A 21412-nucleotide genomic window follows, 5' to 3' on the forward strand; every position below is an offset into this window, starting at 1 on the left:
GAGAAACAGGCTTGGAGAAATTCTGCCACTGTAGTCGTGAATAAACATTTACCAAGCCCTAATGATAGGCCAAGCAATACCACAAACACACACTGGGTATTTTGTTCAATACCTTCAGAACTCTGCTCTATTATAGTTCTATTTGTTGACATTTTATGGATAAGAAACTGAAGCTCAGAGAGGTGGTAAACACACTCAAAATCATCCCAGTGAATTTGTGACAGAACTGGGATTTGAACCAGGCTGTTTGACTCCAGACAGATCACTTACTTATTTGTTACTCTCTAAGGATGATATTTCACAGTCTTACGTTTCTGCACGTTTAGTCGGAGAGATTTGAAGGATTTATTCTTTACAAGTCTTTCTAGTTCTGAAATTGCAAGGTTTCACAAGATACTCATTTCCAATAAAATTTTAGAATATCACCAAGCAACTAAAAAGGATAATCACTGAAAATTATTATAGATAACTTCTGTCTAACTCAGGCCATAGCATCCAATGATATTGGTGATCAATTCTGGTAACCAAGAGCTCACAATAAGATATGTCATCATTAGGCCGTTCCCATTTTTGCTGGGTTTGTACCTTTGCATCTCATTACTGTCATACACTGAAAATGGAATTGACCTGCTGTGGAGACAGAACATAGTCCCAGAGGTTGAGCTGGCTTATGGAGCCCACAAAAGATTCGGCTGGGCTGAATCCCTCGCCTTTTTTGTCTTGCTCTTGCCCAAGAACTAAGGCACCACCACCTAAAGAGAAAGAGAGAAAAACGGAGGAGAACTGGCTCGATGGTCTGTTACTTATAAAAAGCCGACTTTAGTCCTTTGAAAGTATAGTCAATACAAATGTCTGAGAGAAAACTATTGAATAGCAAGGATGGTGGAATGTGATAGACATCATTATAAAAGTACATGTATGAAGACACAAATTGGTGTCAACATACTTTATATACAACCAGAGATATGAAAAATTGTGCTGTATACATGTAATAAGAATTGTAATGCCTTCTGCTGCCATTTTTCAAAAAAAATAAATAAAACATATAACTCAGGATCATATCATATACGATGTCTGAATTTCTAATTTTCTTCTCAAATATGTTCTCATTTCATGAGTTTCTATAGCTTTTTTATTTCTTATGAATGCACAAAAATCTCTTTGATTAATTAAATAGTTATTTGCTTAAGTATTTCAATAGTTACTTACTATAGCAGAGTAGAGTTGTTTCCAAGTTTGATATGAAAATAACACAGACATAAACATATTGACACATAAACATACACTCAGATGATTGATTATTTTTTTTTAGATGGATTTCCTGTAGTTGAATTGATAGTAAATTAGGAGATAGGAAGTAACAAATGAAGTGAGTTTTCTAAGACTTTTGAGGTAAATTTCTAAATTGCTTCTCAGAAAGTCTATCAATTTTCATGCCTGTCCACACTCTATACAAGTGCCCACCATGTTGAACCCGTACTAAATTGTATTGTCACTGTGACAAGAAATACAACAGAGACCTCAAAGTTGGTGTGTCTTAAAACAGATGCAGAGTTATTCTCTTCTCCTTTCCCTGGAATTCTTATCTCAGTTAACAGACTCTTCCATAAACCTGGGCACTCAATTGAAGGCAGTCAGTTATTGGTATGTACTGAATTTTGTCGTTCCCCAAACTGGTATATGGAAGCACTACTCCCTGCTGTGATAGTATTTAGGAAGCAATTATGTTTAGATGAGATGGTGAGAAGGGGATCCTGTGATGGAATTGGTGCCCTTAGAGAAGGAACACCAGAGAATTCACTCTCTCTCCCTGCCACGTGGGGACACAGTGAGAGGATGGCTGGGGATAAGCCTGGAAGACAGCCCTTGCCAGAAACAGACCATGCTGGTACCCGGATCTCAGACCTACAGCTTTCAAAACTGTAAGGAAGTAAATTTGTTATTTAAACTACTATGGCACTTGTCAACGGCAACCTGAGTAGACTAAGGGCCGCGAGAACTCTGCAATGACGGACCCATTCTTCCTGCTGTGGTCAGACAACCATCTTCTCAGGTGGTTGCTATAAGAGTTTTCTAGTTTTATTTTCCTGTTATTCAATCTACTTTTCAGCCTTCCATCAGAGCTTAATTAAAAAAAAGACATAAAAGCTACTTTTAACCATATAAGAAATAGACCTATTGTAAACATATCATGAAAGAATAGAGAATAAAAATCACCTGTGATCTCACTGTCCAGAGAAGAGATGGTTGAAAACAAGAACATACTATGTTATTCACAAATAGAAACCACCATCTCACTTCACTTGCTACTTCCTATCTCCTAATTTACTGAAGGAGAAAGTATATATTCCTGGAGGGACATAAGCAAGCTCGCTATAGCCTATTTCCAGGTTATGTCTTAGCTTCTTTCTCCACCATATCTTCTTTTCCTTCCCTGTTCATCACATCTATGAAATAGCTGACCTTGCCTTCTCACACAAAACCCCTTTGTGGGGCTGGGGTTGTGGCTCCATGGTAGAGCACTTCCTAGCATGTGGGAGGTGCTGGGTTCAATCCTCAGTACCACATAACATACATACATACATACATAAATAAAGGTGTTGTGTCCAACTACAGCTAAAAAATATTAAAAAGAAAAACAAAACCCATTGTGGCTCTTTGTCTCTATGCAGAGATCCTTCCATCTGAGCCACCTCTCCCCATCCTCCAGCCCAGCCACCTCTGACTCATCCTTACGACACAGGGTAGCGGAATCCAGCAGAAGCTTATGAGGCTGCTGCTGGTGTGCTGTCTACAATATCAGGCACCAGACTCACACAGTTGTAGAAGTAGAGCTGAGAACTGTACTGGCCCTGGGAGTTTATAATTCTAAGAGAAAATACAAGACATTTTCCAATTGAGTGTGCTTAATAAACAGTGCAAGTGTATAGATGATAGAAGAACCAAAAGAAAGGGTTCCATGAGGAAGGGCAGGGCTCAGGGAAGGCTCTCAGTCTTGGACCTTGATGAGCAGTGAGAGTAATCTCATGCTGAACAAAGATATGAAGAGTCTCTAGGTAACAGAGTGAGTAAAATGCAAGAAAGAATAAAATAACACCTGAGAGATACTGAGGATGTCCATTCACAACCCCTTGGTCTCTCTAGCACTTCCAGGTGCTTCTGTTTCTAAGGCACCTGCTACTTCAGTGGATGTGTACCAGCATGCCAATTTAAGATGAAAAGGCAGAGGGAGGATGAATAGGGCACAACCACCAGCCAGAGGAGTTAGATTCTAGAAATGCACTTCAACTTTCATGAGCCTCTGTCTCCTTCATCTCTAATCTGGTAATAACTATTCCATTATCAAATTCAAAGGATCATCGGGAAACCATTGAACAAATCTGTGTAACAGGATTCTTTGTTTAAAAAGGTAATTAGGCATGAGTAGTATTACAAAGAAGTTTTGGTTTTAATATTGGGTTCCTGTTCAAATATATTTTACAAAGAGGCAGCTGGCAATAGAATAATGTATTTTAAATTTATCAAGAGTGCTTTCACTACAATCATATTAAAATATTGCCCTACTCTTGTGATCATGTGATTTTCAAAAGCAGCTTCGGTATCGATCGACTTCCCAATACTGTCACTCTGCAATGATGTGTGTCTGATGTTCTCAGTTGGTCTCTATTTCCCTTCTCCTAGCTTCCAAATTAACCTTTCTAATCCATTCTTTACAAATCATCTCCACTACCTAACTCCAGCACACCTTGGGAGCTTTCTTCTCTCTCCTCTCCTCAGGAAAACAAAAAATGTGTATGTTCCCTTCTATAGCTAGAGCTTCCTCTGGGCTGTGGTTTCTGCAGCCTCAGCACACAGAAGCTCCTCCTCCTCTTCTTTGTTTTTTAATGTTTTTGTTTGTTTTTAGTTGTAGTTGGACACAATACCTTTAATTAATTAATTAATTAATTTTTATGTGCTGCTGAGGATTGAACCAGTGCCTTGTACATGCAAGGCGAGTGCTGCACCGCTGAGCCACAACCCCAGCCCTGGACTGGTTCTTGACAGATGCTCAGTGTGAGTGGATACACTGAAGGGTCACCCATCTCCTCAACTACCCTAGCATCATTTAAGGGAGAGCTGCATTCTTCCTTGTTTTCCACTTATCCCAAGTTTGTCTCCCTGGAGAAGAGCAGAAAATGCTTTCTACTGTGTGTTGTTTGCTGTCTGGCTAGAGATCCCTTTGCTCTTTAGGGGCTTTCCCACATGCCCTCTTGCTTCATTCTGACCATTCCAAGAACCGCCTGAGCTGCCCTTCCTTTCATTTACTGCAGCTGTCTTAAAACCCATCTGTGACTTCCCATTGATTTTGAGATGAAAACCTCAATCCTTTACCTGCTCTATAAGACTTTACATGATTTGGCCATAACCTCCTGCTCCAACCTCCTTCCTTCTTTCAGTCCGAATTCCAGACATATTAAGTTCTTTTGGGTCTTTCATTAGCTCATGCCTATTCCAGTCTGGATGGTCAAGGAGTAGTCAGTCAATAAGAGAGAGAACTGTGGGTCTTTGTATGAAAACCAAGGGCAATACAGCTAGCAAACTTGGTGCCCACTGAAGCACCACCAACCACCTCTGTAGTCCAACAGAATTCTATTCATTTTGCAAAGACATACCAGGTATCGCTGTGCCAACAGAGAGGCCAGTACCGCTGTCAGATAATTTCCCATCAATATAGACTTTCCAGGCTCCACCGGCACTTGTCCAAGTGATTGTAATATGATGCCAACTGCCGTCATTCACTGAGGGACAGTTTGTTATCTTTTCCTTGCCATTCACATAAAGGACCCAGCTGTGGAGAGAGAGATTCCAGGGAACACAGCCATTAGTCCTATGTTGTAATTCTTTCTGTGGGACCATTTTCCTTTTTTCTTTGTGGGTAAAGTACTTTGTGTAAAATCATTAGTGCTTTTTCTCCATTTGGTCATATTCCATAGAGGCAGATTTGATTTACTAATTATACTTAATCATAGCTCTTAGAAATTTTATGTCCTTAAACACTGAGGGGTAGGAAAAAGTCCAAGAGAATCGTCCAATTTGAGACAATTCACCATCTGGCTATTTTGGAGAGAGAGTCAAGAATGGAAGAAGTAAAATTTGTGCAAATGCTAGACTGCTATCCTTCTGCTAGAATGTTCATTCCCTAGGACCAAAAATGCATTTCAGATATTCTAGAGAAGGCAGGCTAGCACTACCAATATGGTCTGAGTATTTATATTCCTTCAAGATTTATACGTTGAGGACTAATCACCAATGTGATGGTACTAGGAGGAGGGGAACAATGAGAGGTACTTAGGTCACCAGGACAGAACCTCATCAATGGCATCATTGCCCTGATAAAAGAGGTCCCAACGAACCTCCTTGATGCTTCACCATCTGGGGACACAGCAAGAACATGAATCAGAAAGTGAGTCCTCACCGTTCCAATTCTGCCAGTGTCTTGCTTTTGGACTTCTCAGCCTCCAGAACTGTGATACACATTTCTGCTGTTTATGAGCCACCCTCAACTGTGAAACTAGGACATTTTGTTACATCAGCCCAAATGGACTAAGACAGTTGCCAAAATAGTTGCATGGTACATAAAGTAAATCGATTCAAGGAAAAGAATTTGGAACTGAATGAGAGTGGCCACTGAAAGAGGTTTCCAACAATCGCATCACTCGGGGAACTTCAAGATAACAAACAGTTTAAAGTGAAACAATTTCAAAATCAAATGGAGAAAAATGATATGTAAAGTTGATAAGGAAGATAAACATTAGTTGAATAGCTCTTCCAGAATCTTCTCAAACCCCATACAAAGATGTTCATGAAAAAGTAATGTTTTTGCAATATTAATTGCTTTCGTTCTGCATTTTCAATTTTCCTTTCCCTACTCAAGTACGAAACAAGTTCTCTCTTTATGTATGTTTTGCTTTAAGGGAGGATTTTTGTAAACTTTTTGATTGTTTTTTTTTTTTGAAAGCCCAAATTCCATAAGAAGAATAGTGTCTGAAGATGGGGAGATTTCCATCAGAGTAGTGGGACTCCCTGAATTGAAGAGAGGATTGAGAGCTAAGTAGGTCTCTGGGGTCTACAACCTTCCCATTAGGAGACCAACAATGTGGGTGTACCAGTGGGATGTGCCAAGTGGTGCACTACAGTCTATCCATATCAAAGGCTGGACTTGAAGCCTTGCTAAGGACTGTGGAAAAGAGCAGTGGTCCTAGAGGGCCCCTAGAGGCTGAGCCAGTGGACAGCTCAACAATAAAAAGTATGAACGGTGGACCAATGATGAAGGTCCTGCCTGGGTCTGTGGCTCTTAAGCAAAACTCTGAGTGTAACTGAAGCAACTTTCCTGACAATGCAGAGGGAATTACATTGAATTTAACTTATCCTGAAGAAATAAAGAAGTTTCACCTTGTGCTGAGCTTGTAGACTGGTTCATAATACACCTGTCTCTCATGAAGCCATAATGCACCTCATTCTCCCTGTTTCCCCAGCCGCCACCCCAATGTCACTTCTGAATTATCAGGTGCCAGGATGAGGTCCTGAGCACCTCCATCCTCACTCTTCTGCTTACCCATTGTAATCGGTCAGGAGGAAGGTATTGTCGCTGTCATCCTCTAGTGCATATGAGATTGGTGTTCCATAGTTAATGCTGTCAGAGGATTTCATCCAGAATGCGCAGGTTACAGCATGGAGAGTAGGAAGCACGCCATCGAGCATGACGTACCCATAGATGCCAGAAACTTCAAAATCCAGATTGAAACCTGTAGGCTGTTCTGAAACAAATAAGAAAGTGCAGACTGTGGCACCGGGGAGGCACTTCCAGTAGTCTAATGTAAGCAGCAGGCAAGCAGTGCTATTGCCCAAGAAACTAATTTTCAGTAAATACAATTACTTGAGAAGCAGCTTCAGAATTACATATAGATTATTTACAAAATAATGTTTTGTAATATTTACATAGCCCACCCCTTTGAAAAAGATAACCAGTGTGCATATAAAAGATTGGAACAGCACTCAATTGTGAAAGAGAGCAGAGAAATACAGAGTCACTGGCAGGAGAGATGGAATTGGAGTGTTATTAAAGCCAAGAGATACTAAAGCATGTTTGTGTTCAGAGGAGAATGACTCAGTGGAGAGGAAGTGATTGATGTTACAGGAAGGAAGCAGGGGTAACTGCAAGGGCAATATCCTGCCCTGTGCAGAGCTCTGGTTTTACTCTATTTCATGGGCAATTCTGCAAAACTTACTCAATAAAATCAAAGTCCTGCAGCTAAAAGATGCCTGTCTCCTGAGAAAGCAGTTTAGCGTTGGCCTATTGATTCCCAAACATGTCCACAGGCTCACACTTTCAAAGTCAAATGGCCTATGGAAGTGTACTTTCTAGAGACATGGAAGAGTTCTGCCAAATTCAGCTGGCTCTATTTCCCCTCTCTCCATTTCTAAGCTTCAATTTCCTCATCTGTGCTGTTGGGGACATTAATCATAGTACCTAGTTTATTGGATGGATGTGAAGATTAAATAAATATAAAGTTTTTGGCATGTATGCAGTACATATTATAAGCAAAAATGGATATTGTTATTATACCGCTACTTTTAGTATTATTATTGATAACATAGAGTTCATATATACCTGTTTCACATCTTTTGCCTGAAAATCCTGGCTGGCACTTACAACTGTATGAGTTTAATCCGTCCACACAGGTGGCCTGATTTCTACATGGGTTAGACTGACATTCATTGATGTTCAGTTCACACTGTGGCCCTGTGAAGCCTGCGGCACACTGGCACCTGAAAGAAAATGAAAAGTTATAACAACTGGAACAGGTGCAGAAAAAAATTAGAAGGAATCTCCAGTTTATGATCACCTTGTTTCAGAAGGCTTTGAAAACTGAAATGCAGAAACATGTTCTCACATCCAAACAGTGCTTTGTTAGTTGCTTTTCCCAGTTCATCAGATGAAAATCTATTTGGGATGACATATACTAGGAAGTTTGTAGTGGCAGAAATAAAGTGGAAAGTAGTGCCAGTCCAGGTGGAATATTATTTATACATTTTTAATTCTCTCCCATAGATGTTCTTGGAAAAGTATGAAAAGTTCTGCTGTGGTTCTAAAGCCTTTCTATATATTAAGCCAATCTTTATAACAACGAGTAACATATGAGTTAGGCTGTCACTAGAGAGGTTAAGTAATTTATCCAAGTCCTCTTGTTTTCTATTGATTTTTTTCAAAAAAATAAATGACAGCAGAATGCATTATAATTCTTATTATAGGTATACAGCACAATTTTTCATATCTCTGTATACAAAGTGTGTTGACACCCAGTTCTGTCTTCATACATGTACTTTGGATGATGATGTCCATCACATTCCACCATCCTTGCTAATCCCCTGCCCCTCTCTACTCCTCCCAACCCTTTGCCCTATCTAGAATTCATCAATTCCTCTCATGCTCTCCTTCCCTACCTCACTTATGAGTCAGCCTCCTTATATCAGAGAAAACATTCGGCATTTGTTTTTTTTTTTTGGATTGGCTAACTTCGCATTATCTTCTCTAACTCCATCCATTTACCTGCAAATGCCATGATTTTATTCTCTTTTATTGCTGAGTAAAATTCCATTGTGTATATATGCCACATTTTAAAAAATCCATTCATTCACTGAAGGGCATCTAGGTTGGCTCTACAGTTTAGCTATTGTGAATTGTGCTGCTATAAACATTGATGTGCCTGTGTCCCTGTAGTATGCTGTTTTTAAGTCTTTTGGGTAAACTTGTTCTTAGTTTCTATGGAATGCAGCAAATCATTTAAATCCACCAGAATGGAAAATAGATCTGAGGATGCCAAATGTTAACAAGGTTGTCATGAATTAGGAAATCTCATAGAGTGAGCACAGTGACAATTTGACAATGCCAAGAAGAGTCAAGTTTCCCAGGTCCTCTGTATCCATTTCTTGTCGTCTACTCTGGGAGATTATTGCAGAAGATGCACAAGAACCTGTATAATATATGCTCATAGCAGTGCCATTCTAAATGTCTCTGAAAAGGAGAATTGGAAAGCGAGTCATGGTATCATCATGGGTCAAGAGAGTAAGCAGTAGCTAAAACAAATGAACCAAAGGTGGAATGGATCCACCCTGACAATACTTGAAAACAATCTTGATTGAAAAAAAAAATTGGAAGAGGATACAGTATGATCCTACTTATGTAACATGCAAATCTATACTATGTATTGTTTTTCAGAAGTCATATGTGTACTAATTCATAAACACTGAAAGGGAAAGATTCATACCAACTTCAGGACCATGGTCACCACTGAGGAAGGAGAACGTGTGTTTGTGCAGGTGTACATGTGTGCACTTGCATATTAGAGGGAATTCAACCCCACCTTAAGAACTTGTTTCTTTAAAGAATGTGAATCAAACATAGGCAAATATTAAGGTTTGATAATCACAGGGATGAGTGCATGAGTTTCATTATTCTTTGTAATTTTCTGTATGACTAAAACATTTTGTAATTAAACAGGACATAGCATTAGTATATTCATAGTATATTCATAGGGACACTTCTGTGATATTGATGGAAAAATGACTAATAGGAATAAATGGTATTGGGGAGTTTAAAGGGATATCTCAGTTGGAATTGGGGGATCTTTACCAGGTTTCTGCACTTGATAAATCTGTTTAATCTGTCCATGTTTGATACAATCATACATTGGGAAAGTTCCTCTTCTCCTTTTCTATTGTTAGGATTTAAATGCATTTGATGTTCATCCATTGTTTGAACCCTGGAGAGAATTTGGAACTGTGGCCCATCAGAAAGTGCTAAACACCAGAAAATGCAAAGCACTCAAGAGATAAAGAAAATAAACAGTAAAAAGTTTCAAGAGAACACCACATGGATGAGACCTCATTTCCACATAGAGGGTAGAAGTCTCATGGGCAGAATTTCCTCTCTGTTTCTTCTGCATGGTGCTATTGGCTGTTTATGAGAGGATGCTAACTGGTGGGGGCTGACTTGGAAGGGGCCTGTAAAATGTCACAACTGAGGTAGACTTTTTTTTTTTTTTTTTGTACCGGGTATTGCCTCAGGAAGACAAAGTCTTTCCCTCAAACCTCACTAAACCACTGAGCCACATCCCCAGCCCTATTTTGTATTTTATTTAGAGACAGGGTCTCACTGAGTTGCTTAGCACCTTGCTTTTGCTGAGGCTGGCTTTGAACTCAAGATCCTCCTGCCTCAGTCTCCAGAGCTGCTGGGATGACAAGTAGTGTTGCCACTGCGCCTGGATGACATTATTATTTTTTTCTTTTTTTAACTATTGTAAATGAATAGAACCAGCAGCATCTTTGCAAGCAAGAGAACTCTGTATTTTGTACTGCAGGAGGGCTGTCTTCTGGGTTGAGATAGGGCAGTCTTGATAAGGATGATGGGGGGGGGTTTGGTTTTCAAACTATATTCTACTGGCACCCTAAGAGCTGCTTCAAAGTCTTTCAAACTTCACCATTTTCTACCACTACAGCTTATCTTTTATCATTTTATTTAGACTCAGATTTCTTTTGAATATTGTTTTTAAACTACATGCTTGAAAATCATGGATATAGATAGACACTAAAAAGCATGATCACAAAATCCATTTTGATTTTACCTAGTGTAAAAAATTCAGCTAAAACATAAAACATTAAAAAATACGGGTTTTGTCTAGTGCGATTGTACACTGAAATTCTATTTCCTTTCATCCTTTATGACTTTATAGATAGAGAGCAGGGGTTCCCAAACCTAGCTGCATCCAAATCATTGGGAAATGTAGAACATAACAGGTTGTCAGTTTTAAACTTAGAGGCTGTCCCCCTGGGTTCAGTATGGCTTGTCCTCAGGTGGTGGGAAGATTATACTATAGCCAATCCTTGGGCCAGCATTTCAGAATGGCCGACTTGGGACTCACAGTCATACTCCATAAAGACTACAGAATGACCAAAGAGTAAAGAAAATAAACAGTAAAAAGTCCAGACTTGGCCTTTTACCTGAAGCTATTGGCTCCATCCTTACAAGTGGCTCCATTCTGGCATGGTTGACTGAGACACTCATCGATGTTTTTTTCACAGCGGGTACCCGAAAATCCAGGCAGGCATACGCACTCGAACCTCCCAACTTGGTCTTCACAGGCTCCATTATTTAAGCATGGGCTTGACTGGCATTCATTGACTTCTGTCTCACAGTGCAGGCCTGGGACGGATGAGGAAGAGAAAGAGCCCAGATGGTTACCCCCTGGGATCACTCTGTTACATTTTTGGGAGGATCCACTTCTGAAGGTCTAGAATGAAGGCCACAGAGCCACTGGCCAATCATGGGTTGGAGATCTATTTTGCCATGAACTCTGGTTTTTGTGAGTCATTTTAGGACTCTGAATTTTTGATAATTCTCTCTTTTTATCTTCTTTCTGAAACTAAGGTTAGTAATGGACATCCAATGGAGATAATGTAAAAAAAATAAAATTAATACATTTAGTTCAAAAATTGTCTCTGTTTCTTTGACTTTGCCTCTATCCTTCCCTGGCCATTTTCTTTCTTGGAATTCTTCCTCATCAGTTAAGTATATATGTATTTAACTCATATTATTTAGTGTTCATCTGTGATATCCATTTCCCAATTGTATTATTTTGTATATATTAGTGTCCATTTGTAAATATTTACATGATTTATTTCCAGTTCCCTCTTGAAAGTTTGTTTGTCTTAGTATAAACACACACACACACACACACACACACTCACACTCACACACACACAAAAAAAACATATTCCTTTTTTTCTGAACTGTTTGAGAGTAAATTGCAAACTTGATTTAGTGTATATTTCCTCAAAAGTGAGGACTTTCTCTTACATCATTACAGTATACTCATAAAATCTGAAAATAACTTTTATATATTATGTTAGTAAATGCATTAATTTTTATTGTTTACAGGATCTTAAGATAATGGAGGATGAATGGGAACATCTTACCAACATAACCTTTTGCACAGGTGCAATGATAGCTATCTAACTCATCAATGCAGGTTCCTTTATTTAAACAAGGATTGGAGTTACACTCATTTATATTTTCTTCACATAGTTGACCTGCAAAAAATGATACAATCTTTGAGCTGGGGAAAACCTGAAAGGACATTAAAACTAATAGTTTTCAAGCAAGTTGGTGAGGTACAAGAATTGAGCAAGTGGGAATTATTGCTAATAAGCTTGTAAAACATTTTTGCTCTTTGCCAAGTATGTTGAAATACAAACTAACATGTAGAAATGGAGACCCATGAGGTCTGTGACATTTCCAAGGACAGGTACAGAAATGAACCCAGAATCATAAATCTTCAAGTTCAAGACTCTGGTTTGAAGAATTTAGGATGATTATCTTTACAATACATGGAACTATATATCTAAAACATTTATATATCTTATAACATGAAAGTGTGCTAAGAGAAAATTTCACCAATAAAAATCAGTTTTTGAGAAGAGTGAATCTAAAAAAATCTGCACATTCATGCAGACCATAATGAGTACTTTATATTTTTTAAAGTAAATCCACACAATAAATTTAATGTTTAATAAACAGCACATACATTTAGGATACAGTAAATATATATGTGTGTATACACACACACATATTTACATATATATGTATTTAGAAGATTGACTCTATTTTTCTCATAGTACATGTCTGCACTCTGGTCACAAGACTTTTTTTTTCTTTTAAATAAGGATTCAACCCTACAGCTCACTCACCTGAGATTTGGAATTTTAGTTAAAGAAATATAAAACAGATTTGCATCATTTAATACCTTATGTTGAGATGAAACCGTACAAACATAGCCCAGAGAGTAGGAGGGAGTACAGGAAAGAAAATGTGCATGAATTTCAAATACAGAAAATAGACGAGTTGGTAAAAATAATTACTACCATAAATTAGAGTGCTTTTTCATTTCTTCATAAAAGTTATTTTTAGATTATAAAGTTATTAGATGTAGTTTCTTGGAAATGTTTTAAAATTTTTATGAAACTTAACTAAAGTATAGAAAATTAATTACATGCCCACCTTAATTAAAATATATATTTAGATATGTTTTTAGTATAGTAACAATTTTATGAGTAAGGTAGAGTACTAGAGGGTTAGATTATTTCAGTGCACTCCATAACAATGTATTGTACATTCTATTCGATGAGGCTATATTATTAATATAATAATTTTAATGTGATTGAACAGGGAATTGAACTATTTTATGGGGAAGGGAATTGGAAGCTTCAACTCTGATTTAACTAAGGTACATGCATGTAACATATGCATTCCACAAGACTGGGATCCTAATTGGAAATAAGATATAGTCTATGTTTGTATAAATTTATCAAAATAGATTCTACTGTCACATATACCTACAAATAAAAGAAAAAATATTATGCACTCATTTAAATTAAATGGAAAGACAGATTGGTCCATAATAATGCAAGTGCCCAAAGTCCAGCTAGTAATTATTCTACCCACACACATTCAAATGTGCACACAGACATGACATCCAGAAATAACATACACTACATAAATTCAGTAAAGTACTAGTGAGGAGCTACAGAACGACCCTTTATGTGTCTTTATATATTTTCTCTCATTTCCTAACTTCCAGTTTACATATGCAAACCAGGTTCAGAGAAGTTAAGCAACTCATTCAAGGTTACCCATCTAGCTGGCACAGGTGGGACCGGGTTTGCCTATTTTATAAACTTTGAGCAATCTCAGACTGTTAAATAGATCTCTTCTTCTTCTTATATAACAGCATAATGAAAACACTTTCTCACTGTCTATCAAGAATAGAAAATATTCCTATTCAGTGTATTTTTACCTTATTAATATATCTGAATAATACATTGTAACTCAATGATGAAATATTAATGATACCAAGGTTTATACTGCAAAAACAAGGACGTTTCTCTTACCCGCGTAACCTGATGCACACTCGCAAATGAATTCTCCAACTTGGTCTTTACAAATTCCATTGTTTTGGCAAGGCAGTGAGCTGCATTCATCGATGTCTGTTTCACACTTTAAACCTAAAATGTAAACCAAACACTGAAGGACAATCAAGGAGAGGGATTAACAGAAACAGAACCACGATCAGTTAAAACTTACCATCTTAATAATCTAAATTTATGAGGGGTTAGTGGTGAAGAGAGGACTACCTTCTAGTTAAGTATTCAAGGGAAGCACTACTTTTTTCTAAACATATTTAAGATACCTTGTACATAGAAGATAGCAAAAGATTCCAAATCAGAAGGGTGTTCGGGGAAGGGAGGAGGGAAAACTTAAAAGTATAAACTAGAGCCAGGATTTATGTTAATTTCAAAGTGAAAAATATGAAGTCCTGTGTACTTGCTACCAAGGTCACCTTGCTAAGGGGTGAAGATGGAGCTAAATCCTGTCAGACCTCAGCTCACATGCCAGATGCTGGAGAGTGGGCTGCATTTTCCTTTAGGGAACACACAGGCTTTCTATGGGCTACCTCTCCAGGGGAAACCCATGCTCTTCCTCTACACCAAGGAGTCTCCAAGTATGAGCATCAGCATTATCTGGGAAAATAACAGAAATGCTAATTCTCTAACTCTACCCCAGATCTACTGAACCAGAAATTCCAGGACTGCTAGAACCTCTAGGGTTTTAGCAAGCCTACCAGATAATTCTGGTGCATATTAATATTTGAGAACCACCTCTCTCAATCACCACTTATTTACAAAAGTCTCAAACAAGATTTACTATTTCCTATGGAATATAAGGACAAAAAATTGTTTTTCTTGGTACTGGGAATTGAAATCAGGAATGCTTCACTACTGAGTTACACCTCCAGCCCTTTTTTTTTTGTTTGTTTTAAGACAAAGTTTCACTAAATTGCCTAGGCTAGCCTTGAGCTTTTAATCCTCCTAACTCAGCCTCCCCAAGTCACTGGGATTAGAGGTATGCCTCACTATATGAGGCCAGGCCAACAATTTTTTATAAAACTTCACCCTCTCCCAAGCTTGCTGTAATAAGTGGAATGCCAATGTTTCTGCTAGCTCTTGATTCTATTTTGTTTTCTAACTTTTCTTTGCTATTTTGTGGTGAATCCTTTTATTTAAACACCATTTTTCTCATTAAAAAATTTTCAAGTTCATTGCACATTTTTTTTAATGCAGAAAACTTTTGAAGAAAAGTTTCCACTGGAGATTAAATTATTTTTAATTTTAAATTATTTGTCATTTTAAGGTATAATTCCTTTCCCCTTAAACAGTATCTTTCTGGACTCAGCTGTAATTTGAACCAAAATGCAAGAAAACATAATTCTTATAGAATTCCTATATAATCAGGTCCAAAGGCATATTGTTTTTCTAAGCACAGCTTCCAGAAAGACAGAACCAAAGCAACAAATCATGGTCATTTGCGAGAACTTCTACCACTAGTTTGTAACACATGAAACTAGGAGTTTGTTTGAAAATAATTATGTGGACAATCTGTTCTACGTTGAGTGTCACAGATTTAATTTGTGTTAGAATGAAATCCTTGGACACAGCTTCTGGAATTGTGTTCCAATTTAAATCATGAGTTATGATGTGAATTTTTCATTGAGAAGATAATTCCTTGTTCTTCTTCCAAACTGTGCAAAGAAAACTAATTTGCAGGGTATGTATACTTTTGGCACTTATTGATTTACCTCATTTGACCAATTTTATTTTTGTTCTGATATGTCTAACGTATCTTATACAATATATATTTAATAGTCAAAGTTTGATTCTATATGACACACTGATTTCACATAAAACATACTAAAATTTGCCTTCTTCTACATTACCTGTGTACCCAGGTGGACAGAGACAAACGTAACCATGCCCAAGTTGTTGGCAGGTTCCACTGTTGTGGCAAGGGTTTAGAAAGCATTCATGGAAAACCTACCAAATGGAAAAGAAATCTATCAGAGACAAAACCTTCTCTCTGTTCATTTCAGAGCAATCCTGACTTGGGAATCAGAAGGTTGCAACACAGATGACTGGTTCCTACTTCAGGTGAGTTCACTCAAGCTAGCTGGACCGTTGCCTGAATAATGTTGGTGTATAGGTATGTGTATCCTGCATAAATAATATTTTTATTCTTCTTTGGTTGGCACCAGGGATAGAACTTAGGGGCACTTAACCACTGAACCACATTTTCAGCCCTTTTTTATATTTTATATAGAGACCGGGTCTCACTGAGTTGCTTAGGGCCTCGCTAAGTTACTGAGGCCGGATTTGAACTTGAAATCCTCCTGCCTCAGCTTCCTGAGCTGCTGGTATTACAGGTGTGTGCCACTGTGCCTGGCTCAATATTTTTATTCTTGAATGATGTTCTGGTAAGCCTAGACAATCAGTGTCCCTAAGTGCTGGCTACACATTAGAATCCATTTGAAATGTTCTTTAAATACATGAAAGACAGACCACCAACACAAGCCAGCTAAATCAGAATCTCTGGGAGTGCTATCTCTATGTTATTACAAGTGCTATCTCTATGTTTTAAAAGTTGGCCAGCAGATTCTATTATGCCTCCGGGTTTGATAGTCCCTAATTTAGGGGTTCCTGCAAATTTCAGTGTTCAATAGACTTAGCTTTTTTTTTTTTAAATCTTTTTAGTTGTAGATGGACACAATATCTTTATTTTATTTATTTATTTTTATGTGGTGCTGAGGATCTAACCCAGTGTCTCACACATGCCAGGCACTCTACCACTGAGCCACAAACCCAGCCCTAGGTTTAGCTTTTAAAATGACTTCCAAAACCTTAACAAGTCATGTTTGGACTAGGCTGTAGGAAGTTGAAATAAGGAATATATTCTGTTATCCAAAAAAACCAAATGTCAAGGAACTCATGACATTGGGCAAGGTGAATTGAGAGTTATGGCAGAATCTACTAAAGCAACCAGATTTAACAAATATGGAAAACAATTGGTTTAGTTATGCTCACGAGTTATGTTTTTTAATTGTTTAAACTCACATCTTATTCCAAGAAATGTTTTTTTTTTGTCACAAAAATATGTAAATAGTTTTTCATGAAAGTTGAGTAATTCTTCCCGTCTTTCAGAAAAGACATTTGGGTAAACCAAACGCCCCTTTTCAAAAGATGGGCTCTGCTTATGGCCAGTGTTAATTCTTAGTGAATCAGGAGACTCCCACATCTACACATTCTTGAGCAGACATTGCTGGGAAGAACTCCCATTTTTGGTACTTAGGACATCTAGTATTTCACTTTTTGAAAGTTCTTATTGAGAGTCATGAGTAAATGCAATCACTCATTTTACCCCAGTGGTTTCCCCTCTCTGTGACATGTAAAAAGACAAATTATTTTCCAAGCATTCCACTACAGAACATTTTATATGTAGAAAATGGACTTGCTGAATGAAATTAACCAAATTATATTGTACTCATGTTAAGACTTTGAAAGAAATTCCACTGTTATATAGAATCGTGATCCACTAATAAAAATTTTAAGAAAGAAAAGCAAATGGACTTGCCTGACTGCTGACTTCATACTTCTTTTGGATGTGTCCAGGAGAGGTCAGATGCACTATGCTTTCCTCTGCAGCTGAGAAAGTTGAACTAAAACCTAATAAAATTAACAGGAAAACATTAGAAAAAGATGTCAGTGTGTGTGGTAGATGTCGCCAATAAGTAGACTCTATCTAAACACTCTGGTTAAGATTCTGGTTGTCAGAAGAGGAAACAGGAGAATATGGAGATAGATACATGCCATTAAATCCTAGACTCTTGGACATTTGGATGGTACCAAGTTCAACATTTCCAAAATGACTCTTTGAGTCATTGTTATCAAAAGCTCTTAAAGAGACAATTTAACAACTCTAGACACCCCGATTTACTGAAAATAGTGATATTCAGAATGGAAAATCAACCACAGAGACAAATAAAAGCAAGTCTCCAACATGAGATTTGTAAGAAAAGGAGTATCACAACTTACTTGAACAATCTGTGATAGATCTGGCACCGGTGATAGTTGTAGTTCCATAAAAAGGACAAGACAGGCAAAAAGATTTCCCTGAATCAGGTTGGTAATAGTCTCGAGGGCATGGATAACAGGGCATTAACCCAGAACGAGAGAATTCGCCCACTGGACAAGGTACTGCAAAAGAAAAACAAGCCATTTGTGCATACAGAACCACACACTCTATGTTTAAAAGAACTGCTTTACTTTGTGTTGTAAGAAAGCTACTGAAATACTATACTAATATAACCCCTTCACATTTTAATACCCACACCATCTTGCCACCCAAGAGAAAGAGCTTGCTTTGTTTCCTCCTGTCTTTAATAACATTCACTCAATAAAGATTAGATTTAGTCATGGGATAGTGTATTCTGGTTTTTCCACTTATCATTATATTGCAAACTTTTTCCAAATCATTCCCTAGACATTAAATAATTTTGCATCCGTTTGACAGACCATAATTGATCTAACATTTCCTTCACTATTGGACATTAGATTTGTTTTCAATTGTTTGTGATAATAAATAATGTTGAAATTTCCTACATAAATATTTGTGTATAGTCCTGATTATTTCCTTGGGATAGCAGTTGAACTTCAGTAGTTGAATTTGAATAGCTGAATTTGAGGAGCTAAATAGTTGGGCCTAAAAATATTTAAAACAAAACAAAACAAAAACCCCCAAAACGAAAAACTAAAGCTATTGATGTGTAACGCCAAATCATTTTAGAAAAAGAGGTTCCAACTTACACTTGCATCAGCAATATATGAAATTGCTCTTCACACTGAGTGTTTGTTAGCATTGATAGTGATTATTTAAATTTCCTTTTCAATTTGGAGGTGGAAATGGAATTGCACTACACTTTGCTGATAAATGAAGTTGCTCTTGTTAAATACTTAATGTAAATTGTACTTCTCCTATATAGTTGTCTATATTTATTGCAGGGGGGTATTTTGTGGTTATTTTGTATGTATTATTTTTATATATTATTCAACCTAAGCCTGATTTTTAACTTCATCTGGAGGGCCAAAAATAGTCTTTCCTTCTCCTATGGGTATGTTAACAACAGCAACAAACTGGTGGGATTTATTCCTCATGCAAAAATTATTTTTTAAAAATGCAAAATTTCTGACTCTTGAGTTTGTAGACATAAACCAAAGACTCTTTAATGACCTAAGAAGTAGGTCATTAAAAAATGAAAGGTCACTTAAAAATGTAAAATGCATAAAGAATATATTACTTTACCATAGTAATATACTTACATATAATTGCATATTTATTAATAATGTTTTATGTCCCATATGCTAAAAAAATGCCAAAAGTGACATCTAAGCAAAAAAGTAAGCTGTACAACATGCTTATAAAAACAAATCAATATAAAGACATTAAAAGGAAAAGGGATAAAAAGACATACAGAAGAAAGGGAGGAAGAAAGGAAAAGAAAAAGGAGAGGAAATCTAAGAAGAAATACATGCGGGACCATTTTAGAACTCATGAATATTTAAATTTAAAGTAAAACAGTGTTTATCCAGCACCACAGGGGTGTTGAGGTTTGTTATTCTCAGATCTCAGGAATGATAGGCAAACTGTGGTTAAATTCGTGCTAAGACTATTAGGAGAAATGGAGGCAGTTACCAGAACTTTAGAGACTTTCTGGGAATTATAATGACTTAATTACAAATTTGGTGTTAGACAAACCTCAAGCCTCTTTTAGAAAGCTTAACAAATTTTGTCAAATATGAACTCGTTTCACTAAAAAATCTCTAAGTTGTGGTTGGAGGAAGTAGGGGTGGGGACAAAGTGTTTTATTGCAGAATTTTTTCCAAAATTAGTTTGTATACTGACAAAATTGAAGGTCTCTAGCAGATCTATTTTAACCACAATGTGAGGTTTTGTCTGACTTTAAATAAAAGAAATTCAATGCTGCTTTTTTTCATAACAGACATGGTTTATGAGTTTCAATGAGGTCCTAGCAAATTTTTTTTTCTTAATTTTCAGTGAAATATTAGGTCATTGAACATTACCTGCCTAATTCCTCAGGTCTAAGAGTTTTATCTGCCATGACCCCAATATACTGAGATAATGTAAACAGATGGCATATATAAAAACCTATAATTCAATGTTTTACCTTCTCCCTGTGGCACCTGTGAGGACTATATCTCCCAAGATGCAATACTGGACACACCCCTCCCACCTACCGCACACACAGGCTCCTCACACAGCTGTGTTCCAGGAATCTAAGTCTCTTATAGGATCCAGCTGTATGTGTGGCCGGAGGGAAAGGAGGTAGGAGGTGTGTGCCAGTGGGTTGGCTTCTCAAAAACACCAGTCATTCAAGGAGGGAACAGTTTTTTTGATCTTTGGGTTGCCAAAGACCTTAGGCTTTTTACATAGATGTGTAGAGAATGGGGAAGACATATATATATATATATATATATATATATATATATATATATAAATTCATCTTTAGGCATGCTTTTTCTGTGCTCAGTGATCTAGCAGGGGTAGGCCAACAATTTTTGGTGGAGGGGAGTACCAGGGATTGAACTCAGGGGCACTTGACCACTGAGCCACATCCCTAGCCCTATTTTGTATTTTATGAGACAGGGTCTCACTGAGTTGCTTAGGGCCTCGCTTTTGCTGAGGCTGGCTTTGAACTTGCATTCCTCCTGCCTCCACTTACTGCTGGGATTATAGGTTTGAGCCACTGACCTAGCCACATTTCTTTTTTTTTAACTGACAGGACAACTTTTTATTTTTAATCTCATATCATTGACTTTGCAAAATATCGCAAATTTTTGGAGTTTTGGGCAGCAAGTTGACTTTGTCAAGCCTAGTTTCATTGTTGATCTAAGATTTCATCTTTTTTTTTTTTAATTTACACCTTTAGGAGTTTTTGTTTGGATAACTAAATTCAGTAGGGAATTTGAAATATTTAAAAATTAGAATGCTAACCTCTTGAAGCTAGTGGTTCTCAACATGTGGTCCCTGGACTAGTAAAATCAGCATTGCCTGAAAATTGGTTAGAAATGTAAATTGTCGATCTTTTCCCAGACCGACTGAATCAAAACTCTGAGGACAGGGCCCAGCTATCTGTGTTCTACCAGCCTTCTCTGTTTATGGTTGAGAACGAAAATCAGCAGTTCTCCACTTTAGAGTCACTTGGGGGAACTTAAAAAAAATCAATGCCCAGGCTCTGTCCCAGACAAATTAAACCAGAATTTCTGGGAGTGGAGGTTGGGCTTCAGTATTTTAAAAATATTTATATAAATGTGCCCATGATTCTAACATGGAGCCAGAGTAAACCACCAATCAGGAAATCTTCACATCATAAGGAATGACATGTTAGACTTCATAGAAGAATCTAATTCA

General features: G+C 37.3%; 1 protein-coding gene across 2 annotated transcripts in view; it reads right to left on the reverse strand.

Moving 5' to 3' along the window:
* Svep1 (sushi, von Willebrand factor type A, EGF and pentraxin domain containing 1) overlaps positions 1–21412 on the reverse strand; it is a 170754-nt gene that overhangs the window by 52465 nt on the left and 96877 nt on the right. For both annotated transcript variants that reach the window (XM_078047940.1, XM_078047939.1), the window contains exons 19-28: positions 18019–18180; positions 17558–17649; positions 15870–15966; positions 13987–14100; positions 12016–12129; positions 11041–11242; positions 7652–7809; positions 6596–6797; positions 4653–4828; positions 628–752 (exon numbers count right to left, since the gene is read on the reverse strand). In XM_078047940.1, coding sequence (XP_077904066.1) covers positions 628–752; positions 4653–4828; positions 6596–6797; positions 7652–7809; positions 11041–11242; positions 12016–12129; positions 13987–14100; positions 15870–15966; positions 17558–17649; positions 18019–18180 — 1442 coding nt within the window. The remainder of the gene's footprint in view (positions 1–627; positions 753–4652; positions 4829–6595; positions 6798–7651; positions 7810–11040; positions 11243–12015; positions 12130–13986; positions 14101–15869; positions 15967–17557; positions 17650–18018; positions 18181–21412) is intronic.

Source organism: Ictidomys tridecemlineatus, chromosome 4, assembly GCF_052094955.1.
Source record: "Ictidomys tridecemlineatus isolate mIctTri1 chromosome 4, mIctTri1.hap1, whole genome shotgun sequence".
Lineage (NCBI taxonomy): Eukaryota > Metazoa > Chordata > Mammalia > Rodentia > Sciuridae > Ictidomys > Ictidomys tridecemlineatus.